At 39.3% G+C, this 15,528-nt stretch overlaps 1 protein-coding gene across 1 annotated transcript in view; it reads right to left on the reverse strand.

Moving 5' to 3' along the window:
- Positions 1-120: 120 nt before the first annotated feature.
- The window catches only part of CCDC175 (coiled-coil domain containing 175), a 68,649-nt gene continuing 53,241 nt past the window's right edge, over positions 121-15,528 (reverse strand). Inside the window, exons 16-20 of the mRNA XM_059182228.1 lie at positions 11,392-11,544; positions 8,390-8,492; positions 4,288-4,331; positions 2,887-3,049; positions 121-248 (exon numbers count right to left, since the gene is read on the reverse strand). Coding sequence (XP_059038211.1) covers positions 157-248; positions 2,887-3,049; positions 4,288-4,331; positions 8,390-8,492; positions 11,392-11,544 — 555 coding nt within the window. The 3' untranslated portion in view covers positions 121-156. The remainder of the gene's footprint in view (positions 249-2,886; positions 3,050-4,287; positions 4,332-8,389; positions 8,493-11,391; positions 11,545-15,528) is intronic.

Consider the following 15,528-nt stretch of genomic DNA (forward strand, 5'->3'; position numbering starts at 1 on the left):
TAGAAGGTTATTTACAGATTCTATTTAGTGGGGATTATGCAGGTTTGTTAAACTTAGGACATCCATTGACCATTGCAAAATATGAAAGAAAGTGCACTCACTTGTTTTATAGTTTTGTTTGTGCCTTTTAAATTCACAACAATTGTAGCCTTCAAGTTATTTTGTTAGCTTTTCTTTGTTAATGTTTTTCATAGTACATTCAACCACCGGGGGATGGACTTTTTTGATACGGATTTGTTTCTTCTTTTCTGTAAGAGTAAAAATAAAATGCAAAAATTCTGTGTATGTCACACAAGTTTGGGTGGCTATTAGTGTGCATTAAAATTCTAAATTTCCCAAAGAATCCTCAACTGGACAATTGTGTAATCTGGGACGTGGTGTGGCAGGGGAGGGAGGTGTAGGGAGCCATGTATCTGATTACCAGGACCATATCTGTCCCTCCACATGGAGGGACAATTGTTAAAATGGAGCCATTTTAACAATTATCTTTTCTGATTTCCTATTCTAGCAGAAAAATGTGTGTGCAAGAGGAAAAACCATGCAAGTAATTATAATTCTTCAAATGCAGAGATTCTCAGGAATACTTAAATAGGTATGTGCATTTTTCATTTGCTTTAAGAACAAGACCAGAACAAATCATAGCAACTGTGGTTGCTAATGTTACTAAATGATCTGTTAAAACGTGGTTATTAAACATATAAACAAATCACCTTTGTCCTGGCTCAGCTTTGTTCAGTTTTAACTTATGTCCTTATAGGGCATTACAACTCTCACTGCTATAGTGCATGGTAATTATTTTGCTAACCAGTGCTGGATAGGTAATTTAAAGGTCAAAATATTTTGATTTGGGTCAACTGATAAATTTAACAATTACATGGTTATTTATTTGTCTAAAACTGTTCGTTTGCAAGATTTGGCGACCCATTGGAGCCCACTGGAGAGAGGTCTAAAACATGCCTGGGTCCCACTCCGAGAGATTTAGAATTGGCCTAGGGTACAGGCTGAGCAGAAGGATTTTTTTAAACCTCTTACAGGTGATTCTAATGCTTGAGAGTATGGTAAACTCTTCTTAGAGTTTAGAGAAAACTCTTCTTCTAGAGAAAACTCTTCTTAGTTCAGATGCTTAATTTTTCCAAGAGACCTTTTGACAATTTTTCAGCAAACTTTTAAAATTACCTTACTGAAATTTTGATTCTGCCTTAATGTTTCTTTTCCAGAATTAAATGATCAAAATACAACTCTCAGGTCCTCATCACCATAGTAAAAAGGTGATGACAATGTAGACAAATTTGTTATTTCTTTTAAAATATCCCTTGACCTTAAAAAAAGTTTTCTGTACTGCACATATCAAGTGAAAATATTTGGTTAATACACAAGTTATTTATCTGTAACTTGTTATATAAGACTTGGGGACTTCTAGAATTTTAAAACAATTATTTTTAATACTTCTTAAAAAATAATCTATACTCAGTTACTATTTGATTTAGGAATACACACTGAGAGTTAGCTTGTTTACCTTTTATTTGCAAGAAGGAATGTTAAGGCAAAAAGTTAACGATCTTCATTTTCAAGATAAATCTGGCATTTTAAGTTCTGATAAGCCTGTCCTCCACATGTGTCAGTCGGAATCCCCAGCACATACCCACTCAGCCATGCTATCGCAGTCCTCGGCCAGAGCACATCTATTGCCCTCTCAGGAAGACATCCCTATGTATTCCCAACACCTAAAAAAAAGCTTGGAGGTTCCTCTCATTATCCTCTCACAGCCACTCACTAGAAGGAATCCCTTATATATGCTCTTTCCTTGTTTGTTCTCTCAGTGTATGCACATCGAGGTTCAGGGACCGGGTCTTATTCAGCTTAGTGACTGCAGCATTTACTCTCTTGCCAGGCTCAAAGGTGCTCCATCTGCTTCTGGAGCTTGGTGCAGCATTCCGGAAGGAGAGGGCCAGGATCTGCACAGCTGCAGTGACAGATGGTGTCCAGAAGAGGACAAGCAAGAGCTGTTGAGCTGGAAGAGATCAGGCCTTCTCTAGAAGTTCCATCCTTTAAAAGATTTTTATTTATTTATTTGACAAAGATCACAAGTAGGCAGAGAGGCAGGCAGAGGGAGAGGAGGAAGCAGGCTCTCCTCCTTGAGGAGCAGAGAGCCCGATGCAGGACTCGATCCCAGGACCCTGGGATCATGACCTGAGCCAAAGGCAGAGGCTTTAACCCACTGAGCCACTCAGGCGCCCCTAGAAGTTCCATCCTTGAGCACAGCCATTCAACAGGGAAAATCCAAAAGCACAGCCATTCAACAGGGAAAATCCAAAATCAGAGATGGTCAGGTAATCCAAGGAGCTGCGGTTGACTATCATCTCCCACAGGAGGGTGCTAGATTTCGAGAGATCTGATGAGTGCCTAATTTGGGTCTGATGCTCTATAACTTGCAGTTAACTATCCATATTTTACAACCAGGGAAACTGGGGAGTAGAGATAAGCAGAGCCAATATCTGAGCCTAGGCCCACCTACCTTCAAAGCCCCACAGTGCCAGTGCTCCAGGAACAGAAATAAAAGGAGTTAAGGAAGCCAGAAAACTTCCTTGTGCTTTCAGCTCAATTTCTGGTCCTTCAGAGCCCTCTCCCCATTCCTTAACTAGGGTCAAGTCTCTTCCCCAGTTAGGTTCTCTCATAGTTCTTTTGGACATTTCTCCAACACTGCTGCATTGCCACATTTGACCCCACAAATGAGAAATGTTTAGGTGAATGTGACATAAATGGGGGAAGGATTGTTAGGGATAATGACATTATTTGGTTAGATTTTTAAATGCCTTTTTGATAGTACTGGCTACAGTAAAATAACAAGAGGTTCTTTGTTACCCAAAGCTTTGAGAAGTTACTTACTATGGGGGTCTGTTTCTGATTCCTGTTCCATAAGATCACGCAACTCGTCAAGATTCCCTTCTAGCCAAATGCTGATATGTTCAATGTTTTCATCTCTTTCCTTCAGCTTCGTTGTTAGGTTTTTTATTTCTTGCAAAATCTCATCACCACTGCTTACCAGTTCCTTTAAAAAAATAATATTTTGGGATGTGTGAATATAAATTCCAACCAAATAAATAAAAACATTGAGTGAATCATACCTAAGACAAAAATATGTATGTAAAATTGGTATTACTCATGCAGAATAAATGTCCATATCGCATTTACAAAGTTCTGTAGAAGATCTCAGAAGAAAACAGATTAGCAAATGAGACAATTGAATGGAATGCTCACTACCTCTAACCTTGGCAGGGATGGGGGCTGAATAAGAAGCCCGCTCACCTTCAGAGCTGCATGGAACTTCAGGGCATAATCGGCATGGCTTACAGCTGAAGAGAAAAAACTTTGGAACCAGGCTAGATCTGAGCTTTAAATCCCCATAGGTTCATTAACTGTTTGGTCTTGGGCAAAGTTACTTAAACTGTGAACCTCAGTAGCCTCATCTGGAAAAGGTTAAAGTCTGAGCCAGAATCATATGTAAACTTTAAATACTCAAGAGAGTGGCAAAGCCAGGATTTAAACTTCACCTAGCAGCCTTTGGAGGGGGGAGAGCGGTGAGAGGAGCAGGGCAGGTAAAACATGGAGGACAGATGGACTTCAGACCTGACAAATCTGTCCTAAAATAGTGTGTGTGCGATTTGTGTTTGCAGGTGGAGGTGGGGTGGAGGAAGACAGTGTCCCAAAAGATTAAGATTTTAGTGACATTTGGCCCCGCTAAAAAGACAACAGCTCCAAATGGAGTCACCTAGGCAAAGCCTCACGTCACCAAACAGAATCGATTTAATTACAGTTTTGGCTCTCTCAGAAATGGAATCTTACACCAGTCTATCAGGAACCACCTCATCAACACCAGTTAGATCATCTGCCTAATAATCCCTGCCACCCCCTAAAGGAAACTAATCTTGCAATAATCAACCTGCTTTTTGTGCTTAGTATAACTACCAGGTTCCAGCTCCCTTCAGCCTCTTGTATAGCTCCTCAGAGCACCTTTTAATCTGCTAGCTGGGATGTTGCCTGATTCATGAATCATTGAACAGAGCCAATAAGATGTTTAAAATTTACTCAGGTGAATTTGTTTTTTTTTTTTTTTAAACAATACAGAGCACTCATGTTAAGATATGATGAGTGTACTAACACTGTCAATCCCCCCAATCCTGGCCCCCTACCTTATGGAGGCACACAGGTACACACATACACACAAACATTAGGTAGGTGATTATTATTAGGAATATTATATTTATGGAGGCAAAAAAAAAAGCTCACCTTAACTGTAGCATGAAAGTCATCCCACAAATCCAAATACTCCGCTAAAATAAAAGATTTTTGAAATACAAGGGTTACAGAAATGTGAAAATTTTTATGAAAGTAGTGCTATTTGTTTTTCAAAAATTGCTTATCTAAAAATTTCCACTCCCAAATTACAGAATAACTGAATTAGACTTGCCCACTCACTGTAAACAAGGAGGAAATATGTTAAATTTAGTAGGCTTCATGCCTGGTATGGGACTTGAACTCACATTCTTGAGATCAAGAGTCACATGCTCTATTGACTAAGCCAAAGAGGTACCCTGAATATATCTGTTTTAATATCCAGTTTTCAGGTACTGGAGAATGGGCAGCACAGAAATGGGACACTTGAAGGAGGGGTGACAAATGAGGCAAGCCTTAACGATCACCTGGCTTTCTGCTGGAGGGTACTTTCCAGACCTAAGTGCAAGCAAAACAAAGCAGGTTTGCACACAGACACAAAAATCTGTACAAAGATTAGCAAATTGGACCCAGCAATATATAAATACAATAATAGCTTTTCTTTCTTTCTTTCTTTCTTTTTTAATTTATTTGACAGAGATCACAAGTAGGCAGAGTGGCAGGCAGAGAGAGAGGAAGGAAAGCAGGCTCCCTGCTGAGCAGAGAGCCCGATGCAGGGGCTCCATCCCAGAAACCTGGGTTCAGGACCTGAGCTGAAAGCAGAGGCTTTAACCCACTGAGCCACTCAGGCGCCCCCACAATAATAGCTTTTGAACAAGCAGGTTTTATCTCAGGAGATTGGTTTAACATTCAAAAATGAGTTGGTGCAATTTACCATCCTAATAGCATAAAAGAAACACATGAACACCTTGAGTAGCTGAGTTTTCACAGGCACTGCACATCTTCATGACCAACGGCCTCTAATAAGTACCTTGGATGCCGAAGTCCAGGGGCCCCTTTGTGGCACCACTTTGCAGGTGCTGTCACGTACCATTACTGGGGAAATTAAATGCATCTGTGCAACTACACCAGGTGGCAATTTGCAATTTTGCATCTAGTTTCCTCCACACTTGCCTCATATGCCTTTTCCCTTTGCTAGTTTTACTCCATATCCTTCACTATAATGGACAAGAAGTGTAGCAACTTGAGCCTGGTCAATCCTAGCTGATCATTGAGCCTAAGGACGGTCTTGAGGACCACTAATATAACACCTAAAAGCTGTAAAATCTTGCTGTGAAAAATAAGTTCCAAATAAATGGAGATGTATACTATGTTCTTGGATTGGAAGATTTTATTTTGTTAAGATGTCAGTTCTCCTCAAATTGATTTATGGATTCAATAGAAACCCAATTAAGATCCCAGCAGGCGTGTACTTATAGACAAATAAGCTGTCCTTGAAAGCTTACAAGAAAATCAAAGGACCTATAATAGCCAAAATCATTGTAAAAGATTACCAGAAACATGGAGAACTTACACTACCTGACATCCAGATTGAGCATGAAAGTAATCAGGACAGTGTGGTATTGGTATAAAGTCAGAATAAGAAACAGACTTATAACATTGATTTTTGAAAACGTCATTGGAGTAGTACAATGCTAAGAAGATAAGCTTTTCAAAATGGTGCTAGAACAATTGGATATACATGAGAGAAAACATGAAATTCAACTCTTACCTCACACTGTATAAAAATTTGAACTTGAATTGGAGATCTAGACATAAGAGCTGAAACTAAAAACTTACAAAAGAAAACATAGGAGAAAATCTTGGAGAACCTGGCTTAGGTGAAAATATCTTAGAACACAAAACGTACTACCCTTAAAAGATGAAATAAATAAACTAGACTTTACTCACAGGAAGAACTTTTGCTCTTTCAGGACAATATAAAGAAAATGAGAAGCCTCATACTGAAAAAGGACTCATTTCTAGAATACACAAAGATTTTAACTCAACAACACAACACAAGGTAATGAGCAAAAGATACGGACAAAAATGGGGCAGACTTTTCCAGAGATGGCCCCCCAATATATTCCCTCCCACATGCTCTTCCCACAACATCACATTGACACCTCTCCCATTAGTGGTGGCATCTGTGTCCCCTCCCCTTGTACCTGGGATCTTATCTTTTGAAACGCAGCAGGCCAAGCCACTACATGGAAATTCTGGCTGTGAGTCAGCAGCAACATCAGTCACACTGAGTGAGTAGATGTATCTGAAGATGACTCCAGACCCAGCTGCTGAATTACACCCAGCCATCAAGTCGCCCCAGCTCATGTCATGTAGAGAAGACATGAGTGATTTCTACCACCAAATGACCAATTGAGGAGCAAAGTAAGTGATTTGTAATAATTTGTTATGCTGCAATAGATAATTGATTCAAGACATTTCATAAAGGATGATATACAAGTGGTCAAATAGCACATGAAAAAATACTCAATAGCATCGGTCATCAGAGAAATGCAAATAAAAATCACAACAAAATACCATTATATACCTACTAAAATGGCTTAAATGTTAAGTGTTTTGACAATTTTAAATGTTGGTGAAGAGTGGAGTATCCTGTTGCTAGTGGGATGAGACTCTAGCAATTCCACACCTCAGTATTTACCCAAGAGAAATGAAAACAAATATTCACAAAAATACATGTAACCAAGTAGTAACCAAGTACTGGAAACAATCCAAATGTCCTTCAAATGGTGAATGAATAAACAAAATATAGTACATCTACATAATGGAATACAACTACAGAGCTATAAAAAGGAGCAAGGCAATGATAGATGAATGGATCTAAAAAAAAAATGTTTGCTGAGACAAATAGATAAAGATGTGGTCCATATACACAGTGGAATATTACCCAGCCATCAGAAAGGATGAATACCCAACTTTTCTATCAACATGGACAGAACTGGAGGAGAATATGCTGAGTGAAATAAGTCAAGCAGAGAAAGTCAATTATCATGGTTTCATTTGTGGAACATAAGGACTAGCATGGAGGACATTAGGAGGATGAAGGGAAAAATGAAAGGGGGAAATTGGAGGGGGAGACAAACCATGAGAGACTGTGGACTCAAGAAACAAACTGAGGGTTTTAGAGGGGAGGGGCTTAGGGGGATAGGTTGGCTGGGTGATGGGTATTAAGGAGGGTACTTCTTGCATGAAGCACTGGGTTTTATATGTAAACAATAAATCTTAGAAGATGACATCAAAAACTAATGATATACTGTATGGTGACTAACAACATAATAAATTATTTTTAAAAATTATTTTTAAAAATTTGCTGAGTGCAAGAATCCAGGTACATAAGTGTATTTCATCATTCCATTTGTTTCTAATCCTTATTGACAAAAAGCAGATCAGGCACTGGGTGTGGTGAAAAAATAATGAATACTGTTTTTCTGAAAATAAATAAATTGAAAAAAAAAGAAAAAAAAAAAAGCAGATCGGGGCACCTGGGTAGATTAGATGGTTAAGCTTCAACTCTTGGTTTTGGCTAAGGTCATGATCTCAGGGTGTGAGATTGAGCCCCACATCAGGCTCCATTTTCAGCGTGGAGTCTGCTTGAGGTTCTTCCCCCCTTCCCCTCTGCTCCTCCCCCTATTCTCATGCTATCTTTCACTTTTTATCCCTCAAAATAAAAATAAAATAGGAAAGAAAGAAAGGGAAGAAGATGAAAGAAGGAAGGAAGGGAGGAAGGAAGGAGAGAGAAGGAAAGAGGAGAAAAGGGGACAGAAAGAATAAGGAGGAAGGAAAGGGAAGGGAAGGAAGAAGGAAAGAAAAAAATGAAGGAAAGAGAAAGAGGGAGGGAGGAAAGGAAGGAAGGGGAGAGAAAAGGAAAGGGAAGGGGAGAGGAAATGGGAGAGGGAAGGAATGAGGGAAGGGAAGATGGTTTCCAGGCACTGCAGAGTGGGAAACCAACAACAAAGGGATGTGAGAAGTTTTGCAGGGATAGTATGTTCTCCATCTTGCTTGAAGTAGCAGTGGTTACAGTGGCATGTACATTTATTAAAACTCATGAACTGTAGATGGACTTATTTATTGTATGCAAGTCAGTAAAATTTATTTAAATAAAACAAAAAACTTATTTTTTATATGTTCAGATCACCCATGATATATTACTTACTCTGATGAGCTGTCAATTGACAAGACAGTTCACTTGATGTGGACTTGAGATCATCTTCTCCTTTTCTGTACTGTTCTATCTTGTTCTTCATATATGCAATATACTGGAAATGAAAGACATATGATTGCTTTAAGCAGTTTAGTTACCGTAAATTATCCATGCAGTCATTTGGCACACATCTATTGATTCTTCATGCCATTGACTGCTCTCAGTACAAAGGTAACAGTGGCGAGAAGAGCCCTTGTCCAGGCTATATTCTGGTGAAGGAGAGAAAGGATCTGGCTTCTCAATAAGCATTTAAGCACCTGACAAAACATGGCATTCTGAACATAATTTGCCACAAAAAGATATTAAAAGGTATTCTGCCTAAATGCAATGTGCCCACAAACAAAAAAGTGTTCTGTGTTGTGAAATGTGTGTGCAGGAAAAGTACCAAGACAGCCATGCTTCTAGACTGGAGGGGTTCAGCATAAGACCTCAGAGAGAGGAGTTATCAAGTCTGGAGACCCCACAGAATTGCTCACTCCATTCGGATGTTTCACTGGGGTGAGTGATGGTGGTAGTAGTGGTTTGGGTATTAAATTCATCGTTTTCTGTTCTGACCACCCAGTGCTCAGGAATACTAAACGCTAAAGTCTCTGGGAACTTTGAAAGCATGGACTTTGGATATAAAAATGGCATTGATTCTGTTTCAAGAGGGAAATAGTCAAATACTATAAATTACTGATTAAAACAAAAATCTTAGAAATTGTACCTAGGGGGCGCCTGGGTGGCTCAGTGGGTTAAGCCTCTGCCTTCAGCTCAGGTCATGGTCCCAGGGTCCTGGGATTGAGCCCCTCATCGGGCTCTCTGCTCAGTGCGGAGCCTGGTTCCCCCTTTCTCTCTGCCTGCCTCTCTGCCTACTTGTGATATCTCTCCCTCCTTCTCTCTCTCTCTCTCTGTGTCAAATAAATAAATTCATTTTTTGAAATGCTGTAAAATGGGTTTTTTTTAAAAAAAGAAATTGCATCTACTACCACAGAAGACATAGAATTGTTTATAAGCATGTTATAGGGTCTACTTATGGGCCCTTGATCTTGTGTCAGTCTGTGTGACTTGTTGGCTAGTTTTGTAGTAAACCAGCATGAAAACCTCTGCAGGCCACATCAAAGATGACATTCTTGCCCCCTCTTTGAATGTGAATTACAGTTTGTAGACTTGTCTGGTTTCCCATAACTCTCAAATGTGTAAACATACTGAATTTTAATTTATCCATTTATTTGCTCATTTCCTTAGCTAGATGATGAGCTTCCTAAGGACTTGGGGTGGTGTCTTACCCATCTCTGTATTCACTGAGACTTCCCCAAGGCTAGGGACTCGGTGGGTGCTTAAAATATCTGCTGAGAGAAGGGATGTAACCAGTAGAACAGAGTGGGGAGTGAATAAGATAAACAGCATTATTCAGGACCTAGTAGATGGACAATAAACTAGAAAACAGAACTTATAGAATCAGTCTTTCACAAAGTCATCCATTTGCTTATCCATTACCAAAGTAGCAATAAAAATTCCAAGTATTTTAATAAATTATCTATGTCATCTTGACAGGAAGATAATCTTGTGGAATATTTCCATGGGTAGACAAAATGCCTTATAAGACTGCTGCAAGGGCTAGAAGAAAGAAGATGTATTATACATGTGCAGGTTAGTGATGCTGGTACCCAGACTCTGGAGCACATTTACTTTTTCAAAGTACATTAGTACCACTTATGCCATTTTAATTTTACCAGAAACACATGATATTGGTGTATAACTGTTGCAATTGACCTGATGAAAAAGAGTACCCATAGGTAAAAGGATTTTTCCCTTAGAGTCTTATTGCCAAGGGACTTCTTCTTTTTCTAGCTGTTAAAAGTTATTAAAAATGTAGAACCTTGATTTCCTCATCTATAAAAGTGACATAATATATATTATCCACATTAAAGGTTACTGTGAGGGTAACATGGGCCTGAGTCCCTTTTCCATGTGAGCCATTATGCAAAACACTTGGGATACACTGATACTTTGAGGTCACTGTGGTTTACTTAAAAAAAAAAAGAAAGAAAGAAAGAATGATACAATCAATGCAAAACCGACATACAACTTAAATTTTTAAATGGGCAAAACACTTGAACAGGTACTAAACAAAGATGTATACAAATGGCCACCAACACATGAATAGATGCTTCATTTGATCATCAGGAAAATGCAAACTAAAACCACAATGGGATACCACTACAAACTCTCCAGATGGTCAAGTAGGAAAAAAAAGTAAAAAACCAAAGTTTGGCAATAATGTGGAACCAGTGGTGTTCTCACATACCCTGCTAGGAGTGATCTGAAATTTCTCTGGGAGATGGCACTGTGCACAAGAGTGGATTGTTCACATTTCTATGGCTCTGTGATTCCACTTGAGGGGTATACCCCACAGAATTATGTACATATGTTCCTGAAAACACATGTACTAGAATGTTCATGACAACTCTATTCATAATAGCCCCAGCTAGAAATTCTGTAACCCCCCTCCAAGAGTATGTAAATTGTAGTATAGTTATACACTTGAATACTATGTATGGAACCAAGGCTGAACAAACTATAACTGCATTCAATATAATAAAGATGTACTTTGCAAACACAGTATTGAGCAAGAGTACATACTGTAATATTCCATACATATGATGTTCAGAAACAGACAAAACTAGTCTTTGGTGTTAGAAGCCAGTATACTGTTACTTTACTTTGTGGGGAGGTTAGTGGCAGGAAAGAACATAGATGATATCTGGATACTGTTAATGCTTTGTTTCTAGATCTGGGTGCTGGTTACCTGTGTGTATTCACTTAGTGTTTCACTTATGATTTGTGCACTATTTTATATGTACTTAGTCTTTATTTCAAATGTTTTAAGTCTCCCTTTCTCATGTAACTATATTATAGGTCTAGGCAACTAACCAAAACCATCATGCAAAGTGAAGTGTTCTTGAACTTACTTTTCTCAATTTTTCATTTTCCAGGAGCAAAGCATCTACTTTTAAGTCATGCACATAGATTTCATTTTCTAAGTTCTTTAGAGTTTCAAAATGATTTTTAATCTTATGGCTTTCTTGATCTCGTAAGTATTTGAGTTCTTGCTTCACTTTTTCCTGCTCAAACATAAAACCCACAATTATCTCAGAGTTAAATAAGCAGGGCACCGGTGTTTTAGATTGCCTGAACCACATTCAGAGAGGGGTTATAATTAATTCCTGAATCATCAGCAGAGGCTATGTATACCTTCCCTTAGAAAAACTTGATATTTAAAACTCCAGAGTTGATTCAGTTCTGGGAAGATGGTGGAGTAAGAGGGTCCTGAGCTCATCTCAACCATGGACACACTGAGATAACAGCTATATCTGTGCAACTATCTTTGAAAGTGATCCAAAGACTAGCAGAATGGACTTGCATAGAGAGAGGGCCACGTTGAAATGTGTAGGAGTGGCAGAGACAAGTTTAGGAACCCAAATCCCAGAAAACTAACTACAAAGAGGAAAGATACTACAGGAAGCCAGAAGATCAGGCCTCATGCCAGGTACCCCAGGCATGAGGGACCCACACTGGAAAGAGAAGTCTCTGTAATATTTTAACTTTGAAAACTAGTGGGACTTAAATTCACGAGTCTTTACAATCAGCAAGGCTTAACTCTGGTGCTTCAAAAATCAATAGGTTTTGCTCTGGGAAAGCTGGAGAACTGGAGGACAATAAGAAACTGAGTCTTCACCTTTAAGGAGCCAACAAAACAAATAATCCTGCTGAGACACAGCATAGAAGCAGCTGTTTGAAATTGCCTGGGGTAGTTAGGAAAATTTATTTACTAATCTCAGATTGTATGTTGGAGGGGCAATGATCTTAAGGAGATCATTATAGAACAAATGTGGTGATGGGTGCCATTTCTCTTCCTCCCTGCTTCCCATCAACCTTGCTGGCCAGACACTTGCAGGAAGCAGGATGAATGCTCTCCACCTATCTTGTTAACTAGTACCCTGCCCCTGCATTCCCCTGCAGAGATGCCCAATCCAACTGGCCATACTCCAAAGGCATCCCTCCAAAGTGACTCCTGCCCTGGAGAAAGAAGAAGACATCCACACATGCCAGTGTGCCCACAGTCCCAACAGCTGAACCTTATGGCTGGCAACACAGTGAGAGTGCCCTGCTGATCAGTGAGATGGCAGCCCCAGCAGACTGGGGGCAGGCATCTGATCTAAGTGCAAGCTCCACCAACCAACAAAGCCTCTCAGGGACAAAGAAAGGAGAATGCCCTATGGCTCTGTGCAACTACAGCCCCAGCAGATGGGCTGATGGAAGCTTCTGGTTTGAATGCTGACATCACCTAACTACAAGCCCTCAGCAGACTGTCCCTTTAACAGCACAGGGACCAAACACTGTCTGGTGCACATAACACAGGCAAAGGGGACCATTGCAATGGATCTGACTATAGGGAAACATGTTTCAGCCACAATAGTGGGGTTCACACAACCCAGAAAAGAGATGCCAATTGAAATGCTTGACTCTGATGAACAGGGAGCATTGCATAATTGGGTACTACCAGACCTCCTCTTCAAAAGGCCACTACTTACTTTCAAGATCAAGATATGTAACTAACTTCTATAATACATAGGGGGGAAAAGCAGAGTTAGACAAAATGAGGAGACAGAGGAGTAAGTGCCAAAGGAAAAAACATGATAAAACCACGGCAAAAGAGCTACATGAAATAGAAATAAGCAATATGCTTGTTAGGCAACTCAAATTTATGGTCATAAGGATACTTACTGGACTTGAAAAATGAGTGGAAGATCTCAGTTAGACATTCCATAGAGAGATACAGAACATAAAACCGAGGCAGAGATGAACTCAATAACTGCAATGAAAAATACATTAGAGGAAATCCATAGCAGATTAGAGGAGGCAGAAGAACAGATCAGTGATCTGGAAGACAGATGTAATGGAAAGCAACCAAGCTGAAAAGCAAAGAGAAAAAAATATAATAGAAAATGAGAATAGGGGGCGCCTGGGTGGCTCAGTGGTTTGGGCTGCTGCCTTCGGCTTCGGTCATGATCTCAGGGTCCTGGGATCGAGCCCCGCATCAGGCTCCCTGCTCCGCAGGAAGCCTGCTTCCCTTTCTCTCTCTCTCTCTCTCTCTCTCTCTGCCTGCCTCTCTGCCTACTTGTGTTCTCTTTCAAATAAATAAATAAAATCTTAAAAAAAAAAAGAAAATGAGAATAGGTTAAGGGTACTCAGTGATGTCACCAAGTGTAGTAACATAAGCATTATAAGGATCTCAGAAGAGACAGAGGAGGCAGAAAATTTATTTGAAAAAATAATAGCTGAAAACTGTCCTAATTTGAGAAAAGAAAGAGACGTTCCGGCCCAGGAAGCAGAGAGAGCACCCAACAAAATTTATGCAAGGCAGTCCACACATAATAATTAAAATGACAAAACGTAGTGATAATTTTAAAAACAACAAAAGAAAATAATATATACAAGGAAAACCCTATAAACCTATTAGCTGATTTTTCAGCAGAAACTTTATGGGCCAGAAGAAAGTGGCATAACATATTCAAAGTGCTGAAAGAAAAAAGAACCTACAACTGAGAATATTCTATTCAGCAAATCAGACTTAATAAGAAATGTTAATGGGCATCCTTTAAGTGGGGAAAAAGAAAACTGCCATAATCAGGAGTAAGAAAACTATAAAAGGAAAAAAATTTCACACATAAATGCAAACATTTAGTAAAAGTAGATTAATCACTTATAAAACCAATACAGAGGTAAAGCACAAAAGGAATAAAATCAATTATATCTATAAAAATAAGCCAAAGGATACATTTTTTAAAAAATGTAAAGTATGACATAATATACATAAATGTGGGGGGTTGGTAAAAACTTAGTGCTTTTAGGGGTGTCTGGGTGGCTCTGTCAATTAAACATCTGACTCTTGATTTCAGAGCTCAGGTTATGATCTCAGGGCTGCAGGATCAAGCCCGAAGTTGGGCTCCATGTTGGACATGGAGTCTGCTTGAGATTCTCTCTCTCCCTCTTCTTCTGTCCCTGCACCTCCCTTAAAAAATAAAAATAGTGCTTGGAAAACTTCACATCTACATGCAAAAGAATGAAACTGGACAATTTTATTACCCTATACACAGAGATAAACTCAAAATGGGCTAAAGACCTAAATGTGAGACTGGAAACCATAAAATTCTTAGATGAAAACATAGGCAGTAATTTCTTTGATACCAGCAATAAAAACATTTTCCTAGATATGTTTCCTTAAACAAAGAGGAAAAAAGCAAGAATAAACTATTGGGACTACATCAAAATAAATAGTTTTGCACAGTGGTGGAAATCATTAACAAAACAAAAGGCAACCTACTGAATGGGAGAATATATTTGCAAATGATATATTTGATAAGCACTTAATATCAAAAATATATATGAAGAACTTATACAACTCAACATCAAAAGCCCAAACAATCCAGTTAAAAAATGCACAGAGGACATGAAAAGACATTTTTCCAAAGACGACATACAGATGGCCAACACACATATGAAAAAATCCTCAACATCACTAATGATCAGGGAATGCAAATCAAAACCACAATGAGAGATGGCAGAATAGGAGACTCCTAAGCACACTTTGTCCCACAGAAATACACAGAAATCACCCACATCAGGGCAAATAGCCCAGTAAGCAATCTGAAAACTGGCAGAATGGACTCTCCACAGCTAACTGTTGAGAAGAGGCCACATTGAAAAGGATAGGAGGTGCAGAGACATGGCCAGGAGCCAAACTTATCCTTAGGAGAGAGAGACACCACAGGCACAGAGAGGGAAAGAAAAGACCCCTCATCAGCCATCCCAGGCAAGGGGGAGCCGCACTGGGAAGATGAATCCCCACAACACTGGCTTTGAAAACCAGATGGGCCTAACTTTGAGTTCTTGCAGTTAAATGGGGCTCAACACCTGGAATAGTGGTTTCGACTTTGCAATGGATGGAGAGCAACAGAAAATGTAGTTCCCACCCTTAAAGATAAATCACAATGAAGAGCCCCACCAATATACAGTATGGAAGCAGCAGTTTGAAAAATGGCTGG

This window comes from Mustela lutreola, chromosome 7 (assembly GCF_030435805.1).
Source record: "Mustela lutreola isolate mMusLut2 chromosome 7, mMusLut2.pri, whole genome shotgun sequence".
Classification (NCBI taxonomy): Eukaryota; Metazoa; Chordata; class Mammalia; order Carnivora; family Mustelidae; genus Mustela; species Mustela lutreola.